The sequence below is a fragment of the Scyliorhinus canicula genome, chromosome 8 (assembly GCF_902713615.1).
Source record: "Scyliorhinus canicula chromosome 8, sScyCan1.1, whole genome shotgun sequence".
Taxonomy (NCBI): domain Eukaryota; kingdom Metazoa; phylum Chordata; class Chondrichthyes; order Carcharhiniformes; family Scyliorhinidae; genus Scyliorhinus; species Scyliorhinus canicula.
This window is the reverse complement of record NC_052153.1, coordinates 140,170,181-140,196,297: the sequence shown is the minus strand read 5'-3', so window position 1 is coordinate 140,196,297 and position 26,117 is coordinate 140,170,181. Positions and strand designations below refer to the sequence as shown.

Below are 26,117 nucleotides of genomic sequence, written 5' to 3'. Positions count from 1 at the left end.
ATCCGCCCTCGTCCCCTTCTCAATCTCCTCACCCAGCTCCTCCTCCCATTTATCTTTCAGCTCCTCCACCGAGGCCTCATCTACCTCCTGCATCACCTGGTACACTTCCGAGATCCTCCCCTCTCCAACCCATACCCCCGAGAGCACCCTGTCCTGGACCCCGCGCGGCGGCAGCAGGGGGAACCCCGCCACCTACCGCCTGACAAACGCCCTTACTTGCATGTACCTAAAGGTGTTCCCCGGGGGGAGCCTGAACTTCCCTTCCAGCTCACCCAGGCTCGCAAACTTCCCGTCTATGAACAGGTCCCCCAGCCTCCTGACACCTGCCTGTGCCAACTCAGGAACCCGCCATCAATTCTCCCCGGAACAAACCGGTGGTTCCCCCGTATCGGGGACCCCATCGAGGCCCCCACCTCCCCCCTGTGCCGCCTCCATTGCCCCCAAATCTTGAAGGTAGCTGCCACCACCGGGCTTGTGGTATACCTCGTTGGAGGGAGCAGCTGCGGCGCCGTTGCCAGCGCTTCCAGGCGCGTACCCACACAGGATGCCATCTCCAGCGTCTTCCATGCCACCCCCTCCCCGTCCATTACCCACTTACGCACCATCGCTGCGTTGGCAGCCCAATAATACCCACAGAGGTTGGGCAATGCCAGCCCCCTGCCCCGCTCCAAGAACACCCGTCTCACCCTTGGAGTCCCGTGTGCCCACACAAACCCCGTAATGCTCCTAGCACACTGGGCTAAATCGCTGGCTTTTAAAGCAGACCAAGGCAGGCCAGCAGCACGGTTCAATTCCCGTATCAGCCTACCCGAACAGGCGCCGGAATGTGGCGACGAGGGGCTTTTCACTAACTTCATTGAAGCCTACTCGTGACAGTAAGCGATTTTCATTTCATTTTTCATTAACCCGCCTGAAAAAGTCCTTCGGGATAAGGATGGGGAGACACTGGAACAGGAACAGAAACCTTGGGAGCACCGTCATCTTGACTGACTGCACCCTACCCGCCAAAGACAGCGGCCGCATGTCCCACCTCTTAAACTCCTCCTCCATTTGCTCCACCAGCCTTGTGAGGTTTAGCTTATGCAAGGCCCCCCAGCTCCTGGCCACCTGAACCCCCAAGTACCTGAAGCTCCTCTCCGCCCTTTTCAGTGAGAGCCTCCCAATCCCCCCCTCCTGGTCCCCCGGGTGTACTACAAACAGCTCGCTTTTCCCAAAGTTAAGCTTATACACTGAGAAATCCCCAAATGCCCGGAGAATCCCCATCACCACCGGCATTCCCCCACCGGGTCCGCCACATACAACAATAGGTCATCCGCATAGAGCGACACTCGGTGCTCCTCCCCACCCCGGACCAGCCCCCTCCAATCCCCCGACTCCCTCAGCGCCATAGCCAGGGGTTCAATTGCCAGCGCAAAAAGTAGGGGGGACAGGGGACACCCCTGCCTCGTCCCTCAGTATAGTCGAAAATACTCCGACCTCTTATTCGTGGCCACACTCGCCATCGGGGCCTCATACAACAGCCTCACCCAACTAACAAACCCCTCTCGAAACCCGAACCTTTTCAGCACCTCCCACAAGTACCCCCACTCGACCCTATCAAAGGCCTTCTCCGCATCTAGCGCCACCACTATCTCCGCCTCCCCTTCCACCGCCGGCATCATAATAACGTTCAAGAGCCTCCGTATATTAGTGTTCAGCTGCCTCCCCTTCACAAACCCCGTTTGATCCTCGTGGATAACCTGCGGCACACAATCTTCTATCCTCGTGGCTAAGATCTTTGCCAACAGCTTGGAATCCACATTCATGGAGTGAGATCGGCCTGCATGACCCACGCTGCAGGGGATCCTTGTCTCGCGTAAGGATCAAGAAGATCAGCGCCCGAGACATCGTCAGAGGCAAAGCCCCCCCTCCCTCGCCTCGTTGAAGGTCCTAACCAACAGGGGGCCCAGCAGGTCTGCATACGCTTTGTAAAATTCAACCAGGAACCCATCCAGCCCCGGCGCCTTCCCCGACTGCATGTTCCCTATCACTTTAACCAGCTCCTCAAGCTCAACTGGCGCCCCCAGACCCTTCTCCGCCGGAGGTTCGGACCGATATAGTCTCTCATAAAAGTCCCTGAAGAACCCATTAATGTCTACCCCCCTCCGCACAACATTTCCTCCCCGGTCCTTAACTCCACCAATCTCCCTAGCCGCATCCCGCTTACGGAGCTGGTGTGCCAGCATCCTACTCGCCTTCTCCCCATACTCGTACACCGCACCCTGAGCCTTTCTCCATTGAGCCTCCGCCTTTCTGGTGGTCAACAAGTCGAACTCAGCACGAAGGCTGCGCCGCTCCCTCAGCAATCCCTCCTCCGGGGCCTCCGCGTACCTCCTGTCCACCCTCACCATCTCCCCCACCAATATCTCCCTTTCTCTCTGCTCCCCTCTCTCCCTGTGGGCCCGAATGGAGATCAACTCCCCCCGAACCACCGCCTTCAGCGCCTCCCAGACCGTCCCCACTCGGACCTCCCCATTATCGTTGGCCTCCAGGTACCTCTCGATGTATCCTCGAACCCGCCCCCTCACATCCTCGTCCGCCAGCAGCCCCACCTCCAAGCGCCACAACGGGTGCTGGTCCCTCTCCTCCCGCAGCTCGAGGTCCACCCAATGCGGGGCATGGTCAGAAATGGCTATCGCCGAGTACTCAGCGTCTACTACCCCCGCAATCAGCGCCCTACTCAAAACAAAGAAGTCGATCCGGGAGTAGGCCTTATGCACATGAGAGAAGTATGAAAATTCCTGATCCGCCACCTTCAGGTGCGTCTCCTGAGGCATAGCCATGTCCGCCTTCAGCCCCCTCAGGTGCGCGAACACGCGGGACCATTTGACCGGCCCATTCAGTCCCCTCACATTCCAGGTGATCAGCCGGATCGGAGGACCACCTGCCCACCTCCCCTGTCGACTAGCCATCATCCTTCCGTAGTCCGCCACATGCCCGCGCCCCCCGCTCAGCCCGTTCCCCACAGCGACAGACCGCCATCCTGATCCCCTCTGCACGCTTCAGCTCCTTCTTGGCCATTCCAGCAGCAACCCGGTATCCCACCCCCCAACCTTCCCCATCCCCGCCCCAAGCCAGGGCCCCCCCTAGCTGCGTAACTCCGGTCATTGTACTTCCATAAGTCAGCCGACTCCTGCTGACCCCGGCTGCTCCCGCCACCCCAATTACCCTCCCCAGTGTCCCCCAACCATTCCCCCAATGCCGACCCCGCTCCCTGCTTCTCCAGCGCGGGAGAGAGGCCCGCGCCCCCCCATCCCAAGCCCCGCCCCCGACCCAAAACGCGGGAAGACAGGCACATGACCCAATAGGGCCGCGAACCCCACCCAAACCCGTAACCAGTGAAATAATAAAAATCCCAACATGATATGATAAAACACCCAAGTAAACAGATAACAGTCCCGAAAAGAAAAGGCAAGACAGCAAAAAAAACAAAACATCGTCCAATAGAACCAAAAAGTGCGAAAGGATATCAAGGAGGACAAAGCCTCCGGGCTGCGTTAAACGTTCCCCAGCCCCCAGTCCTCAGTTCAAGTCCAGCTTCTCTGCCAGGCATCCTCCGGGGAGTCAAAATAAAGTTGGCGGTCTTTATAAGTGACCCACAGGCGTGCCGGATGTAATAGGCCAAACTTGACCCCCTTCTTGTGGAGCACTGCCTTCGCCCGGTTAAACCCAGCCCTTCTCTTCGCCACCTCCGCACTCCAGTCCTGGTAAATCCTGATCTCCGTATTCTCCCACTTACTACTCCTCTCCCTCTTCGCCCAACGAAGCACACACTCACAGTCGACCACGCGTTGAAATCGAACCAGCACCGCACTGGGTGGCTCGTTCGGCCCGGGCTTCTGCAGCCGCACCCGATGGGCACTCTCCAGCTCCAGGGGTCCCCGGAACGACCCCGTGCCCATCAGCGAGTTCAGCATCAGGACCACAAAGGCCCCCAAATCCGAACCTTCCAGACCCTCCGGGAGGCCCAAAATCCGCAGATTCTACCGGCGGGAGCGGTTCTCTATTTCCTCCATCCTTGCCAACCATTTCTTGTGAAGCGCCTCGTGTGACTCCACCTTCACCGCTAGGCCGAGGAGTTCATCCTCATTCTCCGAAGCCTTTTGCTGCAGCTCCCGAATCTCCGCAGCCTGGGCCGTCTGAGACGCCCCGAGCCTGTCCAGCGATGCCCTCAACGGCTCCAGGATCTCAGCTTTTAGTTCCTGGAAGGAGCGCAGCAGCAGCTCCTGCTGCTCCCTCGCCCACTGCTGCCATGCTGCCGGTTCCCCGCCCGCTGCCATCTTGTCCTTTTTGCCTCGCACCTTCTTCTGCTGCAAAGTTGATTTTCTGGTCGCTCCACTTCTGGTCCAGCACATCCACCGGCCGCCAAGCGCCGAGGCTGCGTTCCCACCTGGGGAAAAATCAAATCAGCGCCGTTGTGGGCCCTTAAAAGAGCCCTTGGTGAGATCTTTTTCAGTTGTTCCCTTTGCTGCTAGAATCCAGCTTTCATAAGGGCCCTCAGGTCAGCTTGAGGCCTCTAACACAGCCCTTCCACCGCCTGCATGCTGAATAGGCTTTGTCTCACTGCTGCAGCCCCAGCCAAATCCTACACTGTTTCTGCGGGACTGGAAACATAGAAACATATCATTCCTGGGGGGAAATACTCCAACATTTCTCCTATACTTTTTCATAAAAATTCCACTCATTATTGCTTAAAAAAGAGCTCTTTTCTGTGATCTTAGCAGGAGGTGCCGTGTGTATGAACCCTCACTCCATGGTGCACACCGGAAGTCCAAACGTCTGGAAAGTTAACCAGTTTTAATTGAACTCTTAAATTTGTTACTATATTAACACTGGTAACTAAGGGCACGATTTTCCGCTCCCCACGCTGGGTGGGAGAATCGCGGGAGGGCAGGGCAACTCATTACACGCCCTTGGCGCCCCCCGCGATTCTCCCACCCCCCCCGCTCGGAAGAATCGCCGCTCGCCGTTTTTCATGGCGACCGGCGATTCTCCGACCCGGATGGGCCGAGCGGCCTGCCGTTCGCGACCGTTTCACGGTGGCGGCAACCACACCTGGTCGTTGCCGTCGTGAACATGGGAGCCAAAGGCCCGTTTGAAGCTCGTGGGGGGCGGAGAGGGGAGTGAGCACCACGGCCGTGCTCGGGAGGGGACTGGCCCGCGATCGGTGCCCACCGATCGTCGGGCCGGCGTATCAAAGCGACGCACTCTTTCCCCTCCGCCGCCCCTCAAGATCAAGCCGCCACGTCTTGCAGGGCAGCGGAGGGGAAGACAGCCACCGCGCATGCGCGGGTTTGAGCCGTCAGCCGCGCATGCGCGGGTTAGAGCCGGCCATAACGGAGCGCCGCTCCTAGCCCCCCGGGTGGGGGTGAATACGGTGAGAAGAGCGGCCTCCGAGGCCGTCGTGAAACTCGGCCGAGTTCACGACAGCCTTCCCGATTTTTCCCGGGAGCGGAGAATTCCGCCCAAAGCCTTTTACTTCAATATCTTAACAAATACCCTTCAGTCAATTGTTTTTAATCCCATTTTTAACCTCCAAGATCCCTGCATTTGTTTAACTAAAACTGAGATTGAAAAATGTGTATGTTGACTCCTTATTTTGTCAAATTGCTTCATGTATCTGGAGAAAAGTACTTTCATTAGATGCTCATTCCGTATGTGGACTATTTTACTTACAGAAACTTTTTGGTGAATTATATGTAATGTTTGCTATTTTTTCTTTTCCCCCCTCCCTATTGTAGTGGATTTGTCTTCTTGCGTTTGATTTGTCCGGCCATTCTTAATCCACGGATGTTCAGTATCATTTTGGGTGAGTTATATCTGGTGATAATTTAAGTTGATTTACACTTTAAACTATGGGGTGGGATTCTCCATTTCCCGACTCCAATATTGTAATCGATGATCGGGCAGCGAATCCCTTTTTACGACCAAATCGGTGGCGGTGCCCCCTCCAAAACGGCGTCACCAGGGAGTACGCCGCATGCTTTTGGTCCGGCCTCAGGACGTTACCTGAAGGCCCTCCTCCTTTGCTCTGCCCCCAATGGGCCGAGTTCACAACCGAGCGGGGCACATGTGCTTTCAGATTCCGTGAACCTGGCGTGGCTGCTGCGGACTGTGTTCAGTGCCGCCACAGTCGAGGGGGGATGTCCCGTGCCGTTGGCCGGTGGGATTCGACATGCGCTGGGGGGACTGGTGGGGAGTGGTCCAGGGGAGTACTATCTGGCAGGTCGGGTCCATGCACGGCCGGCGCCATGCTGTACGGCACGATCGCTACAGGTCGTCGCCTTGCGCATTCACGGACCCGGCAATTCTCCGGCCGTTTATTTTGTAAGGGCAGTGTGTTTTGTGTGGCACGGCTGCTCGCCCCTAACCAATCGGAGGGTCGGTGCCAGGGCCTCGCCAATTTCTTTATCGTGGAACTAGACACTTCCTCCGGACATAGTCTCAAAATCGGAGAATCCAGCCCATGATGTTTTTCACCACTTGCATGGTCCCACAGCATCTTTAATCCAATTTATGAAGCTTACAAGTTTCCTCCTCTTTTGTACGTGTAGGTATAACCAATTTCAACATCTTGTTGAAATGCAATAGATAATTAAAATTACCTGGTCTGGAGGTTTGAACAATCAAAAACTGCCTTAATAGTCCTTCAAAGAGTCCTTCATTTGAGGCTGTAACTAGAAGAGCTACATTTTTGAAGTCAGTACAATCTTTCTAAGATAAAACCAGAAAATGCTGGAAATACTGAGCAGTAAAATACCCTTGGCATTTTTATTGTCCGTGGTCTAGTCAGTACATTGCCCTTTGACCCTTCAATTTTTTTTTCACGTGACCATGCACACAGGGTGACTTATTGGGTTACTGTGCAGCATTTGTGAGGAAAGCAATATCAGCTAATGGGCAGGATTCTCCGACCCCGCACTGGGTTGGAGAATCGCCGGGGGGGGGGGGGGCCGCGAATCACACGACGCTGCTCCGATGTCAGTCCCCCGATTCTCCGCCGACCGGAGAATCAGCGGCATTGGCGCTGGCGCGGCACCGTTCGAGGGCCACTCGATGTGCCACTCCCTCCTCTCCGGCAGTTCTCCCCGCGTGATGACCACAAGTGCCCGCCAAGTTAGGCCGAGCCCCACCGGTGCCATTCTCGTATGGTCCTACCCGGCGGGACCTCACCGTTCATGTTGCGAGGGAGGGGGGAGGGGAAGGAGGAGGGGGAGGACCTCCACGGTGGCCTGGCCCCCGATCGGCGGGCAGGCTTATCCCTGTGGGGGTCCCATCTTCCTCCGCGCCGGGCCCCAGTAGTTCTCTGCCATGTTGCGTCGGGGCCGGCGTGGAGACGGCATCCCTTGCGCATGCGTGAATTTACGCCGGCCTTGGCGCGCATGCGCAGACCCGCAGCACCCGTCCTGACGTCCGTGTCAGCAGCTGGAGCAGCGTGAGGCACTCCAGTGCTATGCTGACCCCCTGTGCGGCGCAGGATCACTGATTCTAGGGGCCTGTTGACGCCGTCGTAAAACACTCCAGCGTTTATGACGGGGTCAACACTTAGCCCCAGGATCGGAGAATCCCGCCCAATATTTCTGGTCAACAACCTTGCATCAGAACCTGCTGAATTTTTCTAGTATTTGCACCATATTGTCTTTTTATAAAAGTCGTTCTTAGATATACTGGTGATCACAAGGTGATAGAGCACATTTGGTCTGGATGAAGTGGGAGAAAGAGAGACAGCCAGAAAAAGTGCGAAAAGGAGGTCAGAAAGTAAAAGATAGAGTGTAAATGAGAATGAAGGAGGCAGGTTATGAGGGAGAAGGAGCATGGAACTGGTCACAGTGATTTTGCGTTTTATGCGTAGGGTAGACCTTGAATCTTTCTGCACTTGGGCTTATATCATTACCCATCATATATGCAACTCACTTTACTTTCGATGTTTGCATTTGTACGCAGCTGCAAAGGTTTGTACTGTCCCCTCTTTACAAAGTTAATGTTATGGCCTATCCATTAAGTAACGAGTTAAATATTTTCTCAAATTTTAATTTGCGTATTTTGTCAACTGATTTAAATCCATTATGAAATGAAATGAAAATCGCTTATTGTCACGAGTAGACTTCAACGAAGTTACTGTGAAAAGCCCCTAGTCGCCACATTCCGCCGCCTGTCCGGGGAGGCTGGTACGGGAATCGAACCGTGCTGCTGGCCTGCTTGGTCTGCTTTAAAAGCCAGCTATTTAGCTGAGTGATGCTATACTGGATAGAAGGAGACTATTCTGTCCATCATGCCTCTGTGGTAGAATTATTCCACTCGCCTCTGCTCTTTACCCAAAGGCCTGTTCAGTGTTTCCCTTCATCTAATCTCTATCTGCATGGTTTTGCTAAACCTGCTGGTGTCAAAACTTCAGGCAATGCATTTCAAATCAAAATATTTTTACCTGTCTTTTTTTCACTGTTTACTTTAAACCTGTGTTGCCAAGTTATCAACACTTCTGCCACTTAAATATGTTTGCTGTTAAAAACCATTTATGATTTTGAACACCCCTTATCAAATCTCTTCTTGGTCTTTTTTTGCTCCAAGAACAACCACACTATAAAACACGAGTTAGGCCTCAACAGAAGTACTGCATACAGTTCCGGGAGCCATACTTGAGGTATGATGTGAAGGGAGAGTACAGAGGAGATTCACAAGAATGATTTCCGGGATGCAGAATGCTAGGGATAAATGAGGTTGGGACTGCTTTGTTTGGAAAAAAAGTCAGAGGAGGCTAATAGAGGGATTCGAAGATACTGAGGGGTATGGATAGGGTAAATAGTGAGAAACCGTTCCCACTCGAGAGCATTTAGAACTAGAGGGCACAGATTCAAAATAACTAGCAGAAGGTGTAGAAGTAGTGTGAGGTTAAAAATTGTTCACCCAGAGGGTGGTTGGAGTCTGGAATGAATTTCCTGAGGGCGGTGGAGGCAGGTTCGATTGAGGTATTCAAAAAGGAATTCGATTGCTATCTGGAAAGAATGTGCAAGGTTGTGTGGATAAGGCAAGGGACTAGGTAAATTGTTCTATCAGAGAACCAGTGCAGATTTTATGGGCCAAAATGGCCTGCTTCTACATTGTAAATATTCTAGTGTCTTCGCATAACTGAGTCTGTCACCCCTCACCATTCTAGTAATCTCCTCCGTACTCTCATTAAGCCCTGACATTCTTTGTAAAGAATTAAACACCATGCTCCACAATGCAAAAGGACGAACCAGTATTTTTTTAATATAAATTTCGAGTACCCAATGCCAAACCAGTATTTTATATATTTGGACTCTACCTTTATTAGTAAAGCCAATGAACCTACTGGCATTCTCAACTTTTCATGCACTCTTTAAAATTGTTCCATTTAGTATATGTTCTCTCTCCTCATTCTTCCTGCCAAAATGTATGACTTGCTCTTCTCTGTGTTAAATTTCATCGGTCATTTGATTGTTCATTTCACCGATCTGAAATCAGTTACTGGCCTTCATGTTATTTACTGCATTTGAGTTTGTCATCTGCAGACTTTAAAATCATTCCCTGTATACCCATGCCTGTACTTTTCAGAATTATTTCTGAATATATGATCATTGATTAATTTTGCAGAAATCAGACAAGATTTTGGTGAAATATGTAATGACATAATGCAAGCTGTAACAAGAAATGTTTATTCCTGCTTTGTTTTTCAGATCCTCCTTCGTCCACAGCTGCAAGGACTCTCACTCTTGTTGCAAAGTCTCTTCAAAATTTAGCAAATTTAGTGGAATTTGGAGCCAAGGTACACAATTTGAATCTTACAAATTCAAAATAAATTAATTTTCTTTACCCCTTTGCGTCCTAGATAATTATTTAACAGCTTTTCGGTAATGTTTCAAATCAGACTAACATCACATCAAAACATCCATTTTCTCCATCACAACAGGGTCAGTGCCATTTCAGTAATATAAGCATTCTACAATAAAACAAAATAGCTGCTGGGAAGTTTGTGAGTTGAATTGATTCCATAGGAAAAACCGTGCAGACGGAGGATGTAACAAAATATCTGGTGATGTTTCTGTATGCTATGCAACTAACACATGCATTTGTAGTGGAGAGTGGAGAAAGAGACCTGGAAATGTGATCACTGAATCATTGTTTTCAATCTCTCTTACTGTGAAGAAGCAATTAGAAAGAAAATGATTGGGACATATTACCAGAACCTTGGAATAGAAATAAAGAATGTAAAACCAGAACCAGAACCTTGTGTTGCCCTATTATGTATTTTCTTTTATTTCCTTTTCTTTTCATGTACTTAATGATCTATTGAGCTGCTCGCAGAAAAATACTTTTTACTGTGCCTTGGTACACATGACAATAAACAAATCCAAATCCAAATCCCAACATTTATATTGCTGAAATAATTTTAAAACCTATTTTTAAAGACAGCTAAATGTTTGGAACAATGTACCAGGATAATGTGCTTGGTTAATTTGTTGATTAACAAATAAGTTGGCACAGGACAGAAATAACTTTAGCAGAATTTATTCAGATAATTGCGATTAAAAGTGAGTTTACAACTTGAATATGTAATGTTCTGTAAACTACATGATATTCAATGTCTAACAGGAAACAACCTATAATGGTATACATTTATTTTATTATAGGAGCCCTACATGGAAGGTGTAAACCCATTTATCAAGAACAACAAACATCAAATGATTATGTTCTTAGATGAATTAGGGGTAAGTGCATTTACCATTTACAGTTGCCCCAAAAGCAACCCTCTTGAAGACAGCAATTGGAATTTCTGGATGAAAACATGTTTTTTTCTAACCGTGCTTTATTTTATTCTAACATTAGTTAATTCACAAGGTACTTGGAATCCCTAAAGTGCAGAAGGAGGCCATTCGACCCATCAAGTCTAGATCAACCCTCTGAAAGAGCACCCTACCTAAGCCCACTCCCCTGCCTGATCCCTGTAACCTCACCTAACCTGCATATCTTTGGACTGTGGGAGGATACTGGAGCACCCGGAGGAAACCCACGCAGACAAGGGGAGAACGTACAAACTCTACACAGTCACCCAAGGCCTGAATTAACCCAGATCCCTGGCGCTGTAAGGCAGCAGTGCTAACCACTGTGCTGCCCACAATGACAGGTTTTGTTATCTTTAACACAGAAAAATATGCACCAAGTCAAAGAAGAGGTAAAAGGAGTTGTGAAAAAATATTTGTCAAGATGGTGCATTTTAATGAAGAAAGGCGAATAGATAGGCAGGGAGGCTGGAGAAGAGAATTCCAGGGATTAGACCTAGACGGTTTAAAGACACAACCATTGGGTGAAGCTATTTTGAATGCAGAAAATAATCAGAATTTGAGGGAGAGTTCCAAGAGGCTGGAGGTGTAGAGGAAGCAGTGATGGGGGAAAATGAGGCTAAACAAAGATTGGGAATTTTGGAATTTGAGAATTGTTGTGGGTGTGCGATCCAAAATAGCACAATGTGGCCGGGGTGATACGTGAGCTGGGCATATTTGATAAGAAACAAAGTGCAGTGTAAGAGGCCGCTCAGCAGTGTATTGTGATAGTTACTCGAGAGGTGACTAGAATTGGGTGAGGGTTCATCAGTAGATAAAGTGGAAGCTGCTAATGTTAGGTAGGTAAAATTTGGTGACTTTGTGGGCAGGAGAAACTCAGCATAGAGATTTTAAGTGGGTAAACCTGATGCAATATAATCTGCAGAACACAACAAGACCTAGACGGCATTCAGGTTTCAGTTGATTGTGACGTAAATGTTACTTGTCACTTGAATGCCGGACATTGACCATCTCCAACAAGCGAGAATCCAACTCAATCCCCATGATAATTCATGGCATTACCATCAATGAGTCCCTTACCATCAACATCTTGGGGATTACAATTAACCAGAAACTTCACTGGGCCAAACACAATAATACTATGGCTCCAACAGCCGGTCCAGCGGGGGTCGGAGAATCGCCCGGGGCCGGCGAAAATCCCGACCCCGCCGTAGCCGGAATTCTCCGCCACCCGGGAATTGGCGGGGGCGGGAATCACACCGCGCTGATCGGCGTGCCCTCCGCGGCGATTCTCCGGCCCGCGATGGGCCGAAGTCCTGCTGCTGAGAAGCCTCTTCCGCCGCCGTAGTTTCAACCACCTCTGGGGGTCCTGGGGGGGCGCGGGCCGATTGGACCTCGGGGGTGCCCCCACGGTGGCCAGGCCCGCGATCGGGGCCCACCGATCGGCGGGCGGGCCAGTGCCGTGGGGGCACTCTTTTTCTTCCGCCGCCGCCAGGGCCTCCACCATGACGGAGGCGGAAGAGAACCCCCCTACCGCACATGCGCCGGTGGTGACGTCAGCGGCCGCTGAAGCACCGGCGCATGCGCGAACCGGCGAAGGCCTTTCGGCCAGCCCTGACGCCGGCCGGTGGGCGCCAAAGGCCGTTGGCGGCGGTTTTGGCGCCAGTCAGCGTGGCGCCAACCACTCCGGCGCGTGCCTAGCCCCCAAAGGTGCGGAGAATTCCGCCCCGCCAGAAGGGGAGAATCCCGGCCCTAATAATTCACTTCTTGACTCCCCACATTCCGGGATTTCTCCTCACGTTCAAGACAAGCGGGTTTGGCAATGCAAGTGGAAAATATCAGAAGGCCAAATTTGCGATTCAAGTTGATGCAAAAGCGGGAAGCAGTAGTACCCCCTCTCCCCACTCCCGCCAGAGTAGCGGGCCATGTTTCATGCCATTCATTGTTGGGAACCTCATTGTAATAAATTAGCATGTCATGCCCATAAAGCGGAATAATACCCCACATTAAGTAATGCAATCACAGCTGCATGATGTCAGAATGGCGCGATATACGACTGGTTTCAAAGGCATGCATCTGACTAGCAGTACTCCCAGTGGAACTCGGAAGTAAATGCCGCGCGGTGGGGTGGGGGGCGGGGTACTGGTGGTCGTGCCAGGCATCCACAGTAATACCAGTGGTGGGTGGACTCGAGTAATAATTGTTTTCCCTGGGTGAAGATTGTTTCCAGATTGTGCTCCAGCAGCCTTTAAAAATGGCCCCCGGATCATTGATTCGCTGAGTTGATGGTGTGGGCTACTCGGGGGTCACCAGCCAGCAATATGATGTGGAACCCCTGCCTGCCTTTTCCTTCAAAGTCCTGGACTATATGGTGAAACAAAAACGGCATTTCCATCAGTGGCTTTCCCACCCAACATCGGCCTTTGTCAATATCGGAGAAAATCAGCCCCCTCAATGTCTTCTCTCGCTGTGAGGCACAGGTTCGGAGTGTGATAAGAGTACTCCATACTTTTCTGAGTGAGTGCTGTTCCAACAACACTTGTGAGGCTCAACACCATTCCCAGGACACAGGCCTGCTTGATAGGCAACCCATTCATCACCGTAAATATTTATTCACTCCATTGTGCCATCTACAAGATGTATTCAGCAACTTGGCAAGGCTCTTTCAATAGTGCCTTCCAAACCTCCTGTCGCTACTACATAGAACAAGCACATGGGAACCACAACCACTTGCAAGTTCCCTTCAACTTACACAACATCCTGACTTGGAAATATTATCATGGTTCCTTCACTATTGCCTGATCAAAATCCTGGAACCCCCTCACCATCAATGCTGCAGGTGTATCAGAAGGACTTGCAATGGTGAAGAAAATGGCTCACCATCACCTTCTAGGACGCTTAGGGGCTATAAATGCAGGCCCACTGAAGTAAACTACTACTCATTCAAAAATAATTGTTCACCAAGAGGACGATAACAGAGACGGGAGAGATCAAGCAAGCTCGTGGGTAGATAGAACTGCATGTCATTAACTTATATGGGGAAGTTGACCCCCACCTTAATGATTCATGTCTCCAAAGCCAAACTGGGGCGTGGGGTGGGGCAAGAATGGAATCTTGGAGGAAGCTAGAGTTAACGGGATGAGAAGAAAAGCCATTTGCGAGAATGTCAAGCGTAGAACCAAACAAGGGAATAAGATAAGAAATGGGAGCAGGAGACGACCGCACGACTCATCAGGCCTACTGTGTCATTCAATATGATTGTGGCCAATTTTGGGCTTTGGTCCATTTTCCACCTACTCCCCTTATCTGTGAGATGAGAAATCTGTCTATCTTGGCATTAAATACATTCAATGATGGTGCATCCACAACCCTCTGGGATAAAGAGTTGCAAAATTCACAACCTTTTGAGTGAATAAATTTCTCCTCATCTCAGTCCTAAATGATCAGCCCTTTACCCTGAAACTGTACCCCTTTGTTCTAGATGCCCCAGTCAGGAGAAACAACTTATTCTTCTAAACGTCAGAGAATATAGGCACGGTTTACACAGTCTCCCGTCACAGAACAACTCTCTGTCTGTACTTTCTCCAATGCAAATCCTTAAATTTGGAGACAAAATTGCACACTGTAGTCTAAAAATGCAATCTACCAAAGTCCCATGCAGTTGTAGCAAGACTTCTTGTTTTTATATTCTAATCCCCTTGCAATTAAAGCCAACATGCTATTTACAAGTTATGACTAAAGTGAATAACCTCGCATTCACCCACATTATAGTCCATCTGTCACTTTATACCCCCTCACTTAACCAGTCTTTATTTCTTTTCCGCCTCTTTATTGTCTTCTCACAGCTTGCATTAAAACCTAGCTTTTCTTCTGGTCATTAAACTTTGATGAAGAGATGAGTTATGCTTCTTTGTCAGATTGTAGATAGCAGTTGAGCGCTGATCCTTGTGGTACTCCACTAGTCACAATCTGCCATTGTGAAAATGCCCCATTTATTCCTACTTTCCATCCTGTTGGTTGATCAATCTCTATCAATGCCAATATATTATCTCCAATGTCATGAGCCATTAACTTGTGTGGCACTTGATCGAATGCCTTTCCCGTACCAGCCTCCCTGAACAGGTGCTGGAATGTGGCGACTCGGGGCTTTTCACAGTAACTTCATTGAAGCCTACTTGTGACAATAAGCGATTTTCATTTCAAAGTCAAGTATACTGCATCTACTTGTTCCCCTTTATCTACCTGACCAGTTGCAGCCTCAAAAATTAAATATGTCAAAATGGATTGACCTTTTGGAAAACCATGTTGGCTTGTTCTAATCAGACAATACTTTTCAAAGTATATTATTAAGACTCTTAATAACAGATACCAGCATTTTCCCAATAACTGATGCCAGGCTAACTGGCCTATCACTCCCTGTTTTCTCTCTTCCTCTTTTGTTCAATAGCAATCTCTCTGCAGTGACAGTGGAGGAAAGGCATTGGAGGGGGATGTTCTGGTCGATTGTGTCAAGTGCTGCACAGGGGCTATGGAGGACAAGGTGGGCATTATGGTCACAATAAAAGTTATTTGTGACCTTAGCTTTTTGGTTGTAGGATGGGTACCACTAATCTGCAGAAATTCAGACGGGGGAGTTGTGGACAAAGTGAGCATAAATTTTGGAGACAATAACCAGTTCAACAATGACTTTGAATAGGAAAGAGATGGCAGGGATACAATAGTTTAAAAGACAAATGGATCAAGGAGATTGGTGGTTTTAAAACGGAAGAGGGTAGTAACTAAAGAGAAGGAAACATGTAAAATGTTAGCTAACATGAATACCGGAAAGAGAAGTTGAGCGATCACCATTTAGTGGAAATAAGGATCAAGTGAGAAAATGACGGTCTCATGGACAACCTTCATGCTGAGAGGGCATGATGGGAGAGAAACATTGAAGGCTAGGATGGAGCAGAAGCCTACACAAAGGCTTGGCTTGATGGGCAAAATGGGCTGTCACTGAACAGATCAATTTTAGTGACGAGAAATTCCATACGCTCCTTGCACTCATTGAGGCAGAGGGTAGAGTGGCAAAGCAGCAGTTTAAAGACATAGACTGTTGATTAATTGAGAAATGCTAGGGCTATCTTTGCTATCCAGAATGATCTTGGAGCATTAGTAGTTTTGGCAAAGTAGAATGAAGCCTAATAGCTGTGCATATGGTTGAGTCAATTCTTGTGATGGGTGACATGCTGTGGTTTAGGGGAATGAGTGGTTGTACAGATTTCCAGAAGGCATTTGATAAGGTGTCATATCAAAGGTTATTGTGGAAAATAAAAGCTCATAGTATAGGTGGTAACATATTGGCATGGATGTAAGATTGGCTAGCTAACATGAAACAGAGTGGCATAAATGGGTCTTTTTCTAGTTGGCAGGATGTGGCGAGTAGTGAGCCACAGTGATCGGTCTGGCGCCTCACTTTTTTTACAATTTATATAAATGACTTGGATAAAGGTACCCACCACCATTCTCCTGTCTTTTCCACATAACCCCTGATCCCCATGTCAATCAAGAATCTATCTATCTCTGTCTCAAAGAAAGACAGAGATAGACAGGCTTCTGTGGCAATGAGTTCCCCAGATATACCACTCTCAGGCTGAAGAAATTTCTTCTCATCTCAGTTTTAAAGGGTCAGCCCTTCAGTCTCTCCTACTTGTGGAAACATCTTCTCCGCATCCACTCTATCTAGGCCTCTCAGTATCCTGTAAGTTTCAATGAGATTCCCCCCTCATCCTTCTAAACTCCATTGAGTACAGACCCAGAGTTCTCAACTGCTCCTCATATGACAAACCGTTCATTGCCGAGACCATTCTTGTGAACTTCCTCTGGAGCTGCTCCAAGACCAGCACATCCATCCTTAAATACTGGGCCCAAAACTGCACACGATATTCCAAATGGGGTTTGACCAGAGTCTTATACAGCCTGAGGAGTACATCCCTGCTCTTGTATTCTAGCCCTCTTAAAATGAATGCAAACATTGCATTTGCCTTCCTAACTGCCAACTGAACCTGCATGTTAACCTTAAGAGATTCTTGAACTGGGACTCTTTACAGAATTCCTATGGTGTAGAAGAAGGCCATTTGGCCCATCGAGTTTGCACTGAACCTCTCAAAGGGCAACCTATCTATGCCAACTCCCCCACCCGATCCCTGTAACCCCATAACCCCATCTAAGATGCAATTTAGGATGGCCAATCCACCTAACTTACACATCTTTGGACTGTGGGAGGAAACATTGGCACCAGGAGGAAACCCACACAGACACTGAGAGAAAATATAGACTCCACACAGACAACCACAGAAGGCTGGAATTGAACCCGTGACTCTGGCGCTGTGAGGCATCATGCTAACCACTGTGTATCACCCATTGCTTCAGATTTCCGAAGCCTTTCGCATTTAGAAAATAGTTTATGCTTCTACTCTTCCTACCAAAGTACATAACCACACACTTTTCCACATGTATTCCATCTGCCACTTCTGTTCCCACTCTCTTAGCCTGCCCACGCCCTTCTGCAGCCTCCTTCCTCAACACTACCTGGCCCTCTACATATCTGCAAATGTAGCAACGATGTCCTCAGTTCCTTCTTCCAGAACGTTAATGTATACCGTGAATAGTTTTGGTCCCCAACTGATCCCATCCTGAAAAAGACCCCTTTAACTTCACTCTCATGCCTCTGCCAATCAGCCAATCTTCTATCCATGCCAGTACCTTGCCATTATTTAGCAGCCTCCTGTGGCCTTCTGGAAATCCAAATAGATCACGTCCACTGGCTCTCTTCCTCGTTACCTCCTCAGCAAATTCTAACAGACTTGTCAGGCAGGAGCTTCCCTTGACGAAGCCGTGCTGACTCGGCCCTATTTTATCATGCACTTCCAAGTACTCCTCAATTTCATCCTTAATAATGAACTCTCAAATCATATAACATACAGTACAGATGGAGGCCATTCGGCCCATCGGGTCTGTACCGACCCACTTAAGCCCTCACTTCCACCCCATCCCTGTCACCCAATAACCCCTCCTCACTTTTTTGGGCAATTTAACATTTTGATTTGATTTGATTTAGTGTCACATGTACCGAAGTACAGTGTAAAGTATTTTTCTGCGGCTGAGGAACGTACACAGTGCGTACATAGTCACAAGAATAATTCAGCAGAAAACATTGATAAATGGTACATCGACAAAATAGTGATTTGTTCCAGTGCGGAACAAGGGGCCAAACAAAGCAAATACATGAGCAAGAGCAGCATAGGGTGTTGTGAATAGTGTTCTTACAGGGAACAGAGCAGTCCGAAGGGGAGTCATTGAGGAGTCTTGTAGCTGTGGGGAAGAGGCTGTTCCTATGTCTGGATGTGCGGGTCTTCAGACTTCTGTACCATCTGTCTGATGGAAGGGTCTGGAAGAAGGCAATGCCTAGGTGGGAGGTGTCCCTTATAATGCCGTCTGCCTTCCTGAGGCAGCAAGAGATGTATGCAGAATCAATGTGGAGGTGGCATGTTTGTGTGATGCTTTGGGCTGAGTTCACCACAGTCTGCAGTTTCTTGCAATCTGGCCAATCCACCTAGCTTGCACGACTTTGGACTTTGGGAGACAACCGGAGGAAACTCACGCAGACACGGGGAGAACGTGCAGACTCCGTACAGACAGTGGCCCAGCGGGGAATCGAACCTGGACCTGGCGCTGAGAAGGCACAGTGCTAACCACTTGTGCTGCCCAACAACCAAGTCAGGCTAACCAGCCTATAATTTCCCATCTGCCTCCCTCCCTTCTTATACAGGGGTGTTACATTAGCCATTTCCAGTCCTCTCTGACTTCAGTGATTCCTGGAAGATCACTACCAATGCCTCCGCAATCTCCTTAGCTATTTCCACCAGAATTCTAGGATGTAGTCCATCCCGTCTGGGTGATCTATCCACCTTCAGACCCTTCAGCTTCCTCAGCACCTTCTCCATAGTGATGGCCACTATACCTCTGTCCCTGACTCTCTTGAAGTTCTGGGGCGGGATTCTGCAGGAATCGGCAGGGCGGGCAACTCGTGGCGTGAACCACTCTGGCGTCGGTTCGCCCCAAATGTGCGGAATCCTCTGCACCTTCAGGGGCTAGGCCGGCCCCGGCGTGGTTTGCGACGGCCGGCGGGGAAGGGGCTTGGCGCCACGCCAACCAGCGCCGAAGGGCCTCCGCCGGCCGGCGCAAGTTAGCACATGTGCGGGAGCGCCAGTGTGTGCTGGCGTCATCCCAGCGCATACGCAGGGGGATCATCTCCACATCGGCCATGGCGGAGGACCACAGCAGCCGACGCAGAGGAATAGAGTGGCCCCACGGTACAGGCCCACCCGCGGGTCGGTGGGCCCCCGATCGCGGGCCAGGCCACCGTGGGTGCACCTCCCGAGGCCAGATCCCCCCGCACCCCTCCCCCGGAGGCCGCCCGCGCAGCCAGGTCCTGCCGGCAAATACCTGGTGTAACATACGCCGGCGGGACTGGCCAAAAACAGGTGGCCACTCGGCCCATCGCGGGCCGGAGAATCGCCGGGGGGGGGCGCTGCCAACGGCCCCCGACCGGCGCGGCATGATTCCCGGCCCCGCGAAATCCCTGGCGCCGGAGAATTCGGCTGCCGGCGGGGGCGGGATTCACGCTGCCCCCTGGCGATTCTCCGACCCGGCGGGGATCGGAGAATCCCGCGCCTGGTATGCCACTGGTATCTTCCACCGTAAAGACTGATGAAACGTACCTATTTAATTCCTCTGCCATTTCTTTGATCCCCATTACTACTTCTCCAGCCTCTTTTTCAATGGTTCAATGTCCATTCTTGCCTCCTTTACCTTTTATAAATTGAAAAAACTCTTGAAATCTTCTTTTATATTACTAGCTAGCTTACACCCATATTTCATCTGCTCCCTCTTATTGTTTTTTCATTGTCTTTTACTTGCTTTTAAGGCTTCCCAATCCTTTGGCTTCCCACTAATCCTCACCACATTGTATGCTTTTTCTTGCCATGCTGTCCCTACTTCCCTTGTCATCCATGGTTGCCTTGTCCTCCCCTTGGCATGTTTCCTCCTCCTTAGGATGAATTTCTGTTGTGCCTCCTGAAAAACTCCTGCCATTGCTATTCCACCATCGTCCCTACTATGCTTCCCTACTACGCTTCCCTTCCAATCAACTATGACCAGCTCCTCCCTCATGTCTTTGTAGTTACCTTTACTCAATAGATACCTTTACTCAATCGTAGTATCATTACATCTGATTCCAGTTTCTCCCCCTCAAACTGCAGGGTGAATTCTACCATATTGTGGTCACTGCCCCCTAAGGGTTCCTTCAATTTAAGTTCCCTAATCAAGTCTGCCTCATTACACATCACCAAATACAGAAATGCCTGTTCCTTAGTGGGCTCTACCACAAGCTTTTCCAAAGAAGTATCTCGTAGACATTCCTCAAATAATTTTTCTCGGGATATGCTACCAGCCTGATTTTCCCAGTCCACCTGCATATTATACCATCTGCAAGGTGTTCTGCAGGAACTTGCCACGGTTCTTTAGGCAACACCTTCCAAACCCACAACTACTACCATCAAAAAGGAGAAGAGCAGCAGATATCTGGGAAACCTCACCACCTTGAGGTTCCCCTCCAAGTCACTCACCACCCTGACATGGAAATATATCGACATTCCTTCATTGTCACTGGGTCAAAATCCTGGAACTCTCTTCCTAACAGCACTGTGGGTGTGCCTACACCTCAGGACTGCAGCAGTTCAGAAAGCAACTCACCACTGCCTTCTGAAGGGCAACTAGGAATGGGCAATAAATGCTGGCCTAACCAGCGATGCTCACATCCTATTAATGAATTTGAAAAGTATTGAAGTCCCCCATGATGATTTTAATATTTCCTTTCTTATATTTCCTCTTCTATGTCCTGATTTATTTTCTGCCCCGTATCCTGACTAGGGGGTCTGTACATAACTCTCATCAGGGTCTTTTTGCCTTTCCGATTCCTCAACTCTTACGCACACAAATTCTATGTCTCACAGTCCTTTATCGCTTCTTACTGTCAAATTAATTTAATTTCTTACTAACAAGGAAACCCGCCCCATCTGCCTGTCCTTTCAAAAGGACACATATCTTTGGATATTTAGATCCAAGCTCTGATTCCCTTGCAGCTACGCCTCTGTGATGCCCACAACATAATACCTGCCAATTTTGAAGTATGTTTCAAGCTCATTTACTTTGTTTCGTATACTGAGCGCACTTCTGTACAGCACTGTCAGTACTGCATTGTCCGCCCCACTTCTCATGATTGTCCTCTTATCGGCTGTGCCTGAAGTTGCCACACTCTTTTCTATAACTCACCTGGCCCTGCATCTCTGTTTTATTTAATTTATTTTTAATTTGTTTTTTATTTTAAATCTCCGGATGGTTTTTCGTCCTGTAAAATATTTCTCTTTTTATCTTTAATCTGAAAGCAATTTAGAATAGGTAATGCAAATTAGCAGTTACTTACCAGCCAATTAACTTGCTGTTTTCCTTTGATACCACTCCTGGATTGTTTTTCAAACTCAGCCCGCTACCCAGAGGTGTCCCTCTCAGCTTCCGCTCTTTTTAAATCTCGGCTCCCCACTTCCCTAAACTTCCACTCTTAGCTTAACTCCCGACACTCAAAGCAAAATGGCAGAGAGATTGAGAGTGTGCATGTGACTGTGCATGGCATTGATTGGGCATCTCCAGATGAAACAAGAGCAACAGTTTGACGAGAACTGAATATCTTGGGAGTTTCTGTAATTGTGGATGGATCTGAAACACAAGGGTGGTTTTCAGTGGAATCCACATGGAATAAATCAGAGCTGTATAGACTTGCTGAGGAAGATGTGGCCTGAAAAGAGGTTCAGTATATAACCTGTCAAAGATGAGACAGGAAATGGGTAGCACGGTGGCACAGTGGTTAGCATTGCTGCCTACGGAGCTGAGGACCCGGGTTCGAATCCCGGCCCTGGGTCACTGTCCATGTGGAGTTTGCACGTTCTCCCCGTGTCTGCATGGGTTTCATCCCCACAACCCAAAGATGTGCAGGTTAGGGGGATTGGCCACGCTAAATTGCCCCTGAATTGGAAAAAATAATTGGGTACTCTAAATTTATTTTTTTTAAAAGATGAGACAGGAAGTAGAAAGCAATGAAGGGTATAAGATAAAAGAGATGGAAATTCCATCCATGAGAAGCGATTAACTTAAATTGGGCAATCCTTGGAGAATATTTGCAGTGAATTGAAATCTAATACAAAAAGCAAAATATTCAGATTCGAGAAATCTGAAATAAAAACAGAAAATACTCGGGTCTCACGGTATCTATAGAAACAGAGCTAATGTTTCTGTTTGATAATCTTTCATAAGGATTGGCAAAAGTTAAAGATGTATTAAGTTTTATGCAAGTGAAATAATCTTTATTCATGTCACAAATAGGCTTACATTAACACTGCAGTGAAGTTACTGTGAAAATCCCCTAGTCGCCAAGTTCTGGCGCCTTTCGGGACACTGAGGAGAATCAGAATGTTCAATTCACCTACCAGCGTATCTTTCGAACTTGTGAGAGAAAGCTGGAGCATCCATAGGAAACCCACGCAGACACAGGGAGAACGTGCTGACTCCGCACAGACAGCGACCCAAGCCAGGAATCAAACCCGGGTCCCTGGCGCTGTGAAGCAACAATGCTAACTACTGTGCTAAGAGGATAGCATGGGGAAAAACAGAAAGGAAAGTCTGTGATAGGTGTGATAGCAGGAGGCAAAAGAGTTCATGGCTCATTGCCAATGGTTTCATTCCAGCAAGAAAGGCAGCTGGAATGTAAGGAAGCAGAGACAATAGGTGCCTTGCTGGATTATTTAGAGAATGCCAAGGGGCATAGAGGATATCTGGGTATTTTCAATCAAGACTAGAATGTCATCATATTAGTAGTAGAAAGATGAGAATAAGTTAGGGTAGAAATTAGGTTCCTGACAAATGCAAAGTGTCATGGCTTGGTGATAAGAGGAGGAGGCAGGAGAAAAGAGGCCAAGAGAAAGTGGGGGTGGTGGCATAGTGGTACTTTTACTAGAGAAATAATCCAGAGACACAGGGTAATTTTCTGAGGATCCGGGGCAGGGATTCTCCCCTACCCGGCAGGGCGGGGGGTCCCGGCGGGACGGAGTGGCATGAACCACTCTGGCGTCGGGCCTCCCCAAAGGTGCAGAATTCTCCGCACCTTTAGGGGCTAGGCCCGTGCCGGAGTGGCTCCCACTCCGCCAGCCGGCGCGAACGCCCTTTGGCGCCCCGCCAGGCAGGGCTGAAAGGCCCGCGCCGGCCGGCGGAAGTCCGCGTATGCGCCGGTACATCAGCGGCTCCTGACGTCATACCGGCGCATGCGCAGGGGAGGGGGTCTCTTCCGCCCCCGCCATGGTGAAGGCCATGGCGGGGCGGAAGAAAAAGAGTGCCCCCACGGCACAGGCCCACCCGCCGATCGATGGGCCTCGATCACGGGCCAGGCCACCGTGGGGGCACCCCCCCCCCCCCCAGGGCAGGTCGGCCCGCGTCCCGTCCCCCCCCCTCCCCCCAAGGACCCCGGCGCCCGCCTGCGCCGCCAATCCCACCGGCACCAGACGTGCTTTGATTCCCGCCGGCGGGAAAGACTTGTCAGCGGTGGGACTTCGGCCCATCGTGGGCCGAAGAATCGCCGCGGGGGTCCGCTGACCGGCACGGTGTGACCCCCGGGGGTCGGAGAATTCCGCCCCGGGTTTGAATCCCACCATGGCTGATGTTGAAATTTGAATTCTATAAAAATCTGGAATTAAAAGTCTTAACAATGCCTGTCGATTGTAGTAAAAACCCATCTAACTCATTAATGTCCTTTTCATTGATACCTTTTCGGGAAGTCTGCCAACCTCACCTTGGTCTGGCCTACATGTGATTCCAGACCCACAGCAATGTGGTTGACTCTAAACAGCCCTCTGAAATGGCCTAGAAAGCCGCTCAGTTCAATAGTAATTAGGAATGGGCAATGCATGCTGGTCTTACCAGTGACACCTACATCTAATGAATGAAAAAGATGCAAAGTTGAAAGTAATGGGCACAAGTCTGACACAGCTGCTTTATTAAATATCAGGGGTCATCTGCATTTCAGAATCCTCCTAGTTTAATTGATTGTTTATTCCATATGTATTTTAACTATGGTGTCTTAGTTATTGAATGGAGTGGAACTCCATTCAATAATTAAGACACTACATCAAAATACATAATCCGGAATGTTAGCTGTTTCACGGGGTGCTACTGTGTTGTTGTCCTTTTTAGATCGATCTGTTTCTATCAAAATGCACACATCACAACATGTTTAGCTTTACTTTAGGAAAAAAAAGCTGTACTCTTTAAAGGCGCACTGTTGATGTTGGTTCCAGCTTGGAACCCATTTTTATTTGGGGAACAGATTGCTGCATGTTTCTTTATTAAAAGAGGTTTTATTTTATATTCAGAATGTCCCAGAGCTTCCTGACACGACAGAGCACTTTAGGACTGACTTGTCTCGTGACCTGGCAGCTTTGCATGAAGTTTGTGCAGCACATTCAGACGAACTTCGCACCTTAAGCAATGAACGCGGAGTTCAGCAGGTAATCTATATTTTTAATTCAGCTGCTTCTTCAAAATTGAAATGTTACAAAGAATTTTGATTAGTATTTTTGCTTTCAGGTGCAGGAAGTATTGTGTTCAGTGGTGTGCGGGAACTGAATTCATACAAATTGAGGCATAGTTGTTAACCCCTCCCCCTGATTTTCTAGATTAGCGGGTCAAGTAATTCAACTAGATCAAACCAATTAATCACAGTAGGTCCTAAAAATATTGCAAGCTAGGATGAAGGAATCTGTCAGTATGCAATAATTCATAGTTCTGACTCATTGTTACCCAGTACATCATCTTGAAACGTGTACATTTATGAATGTAAGATGAGGCACTTTTGATGCAAGTGCCTTCCATGACCAAATACATTTTTACCATTCATTGTCAAGGCCCATAGGAACTTAGAAAATAGGAGCAGGCCATTCAGCCTTTCAAGCCTGCTCCACCATTCAATTTGATCATGGCTGAGCCTCTATTGCAAAACCATGCTCCTGCATCCTCCCCTTACCCCTCGCCACCTATAGAGTCTAGAAATCTATTTCCTCCTTAAATATATTCAGTGACTTGGCCTCCACAGCCTTCTGTGATAGAGAATTCCACAGATTCATTACAGTCCGAGTGAAGAAGTTTCTCCTCATCACAGTCCTAAATAGCCTGCCCCATATCCTGAAACTGCGACACCTTATTCTAGAGCACAGAGCGAGAGAAAACAACCTCCCTGACTCCAGTCTGTCCAGCTTTGTCAGAATTTTATATATAATGAGATCCCCTCTTATGCTTCTAAATTCCAATGAATACAGATGTTCATTTTGCCATCCCAGGGATCAGTCTGGTGAACCTTCGCTCCCCTCCCTTTATGGCAAGTATATCCTTTGGACTTCTTCACTTTCCATTCTAATGAAGAATTATATTGTGTTATGTTCACTATTTCCTAAAGGACCCTGCACAAAATGATGATTAATTCACCCCTTCTCATAGTATAATATCAAATCTAGGATAGTATGTTCCCTCATTGGTTCCTCGACATACTAGTCTTAAAGAAAATCCATCTCATACACACTCTAGGAATTCATTTGCCACAGTATTATTGCTAATTTGGTTTACCCAATCTATATGTACATTAAAGTCACCCATGATTACTGCAGCACTCTTGTTACATGTATCCTAATTTTCTGTTTAATGCCATGCCCTACCATACCATTACTGTTTGGAGATCTATAGGCAACTCCCACTTTTCCATTCCTGTTGCTTCTTAGTTCCACCTAGATTGATTCTACATCAAAATTTTCTGAGCCAATATCCTCTGGCACTGTTGTACTGATTTCATCCTTAACTAAAGTCACTTCACCCCCTTTTCCTTTTTGCCTATCCTTCTAAATATTGAGTACCCAGCCTTGGTCCCCTTACAGCTACATCTTCTTAATGCAATCATTTACACCTGTTTACATCAATTTGCGCTATTAATTCACCTACCTTATTGAAAATGCTCCATGCATTCAGATACAGTGCCTTTAGACTTATCTTTACAACAATTTTACACACAGTATTTTTTGTACCATAGCCGAATATGCTGCTTGCCCTCATTTCCTATGCCTTCCACTTTTGTTTTCTACTTTTTGT

General features: G+C 48.6%; 1 protein-coding gene across 1 annotated transcript in view; it reads left to right on the top strand.

The window, feature by feature from the left end:
* The window catches only part of rasa1a (RAS p21 protein activator (GTPase activating protein) 1a), a 285,109-nt gene that overhangs the window by 240,052 nt on the left and 18,940 nt on the right, over nucleotides 1-26,117 (top strand). Inside the window, 4 exon segments of the mRNA XM_038805349.1 lie at nucleotides 5,781-5,848; nucleotides 9,735-9,823; nucleotides 10,689-10,766; nucleotides 24,356-24,490. Coding sequence (XP_038661277.1) covers nucleotides 5,781-5,848; nucleotides 9,735-9,823; nucleotides 10,689-10,766; nucleotides 24,356-24,490 — 370 coding nt within the window.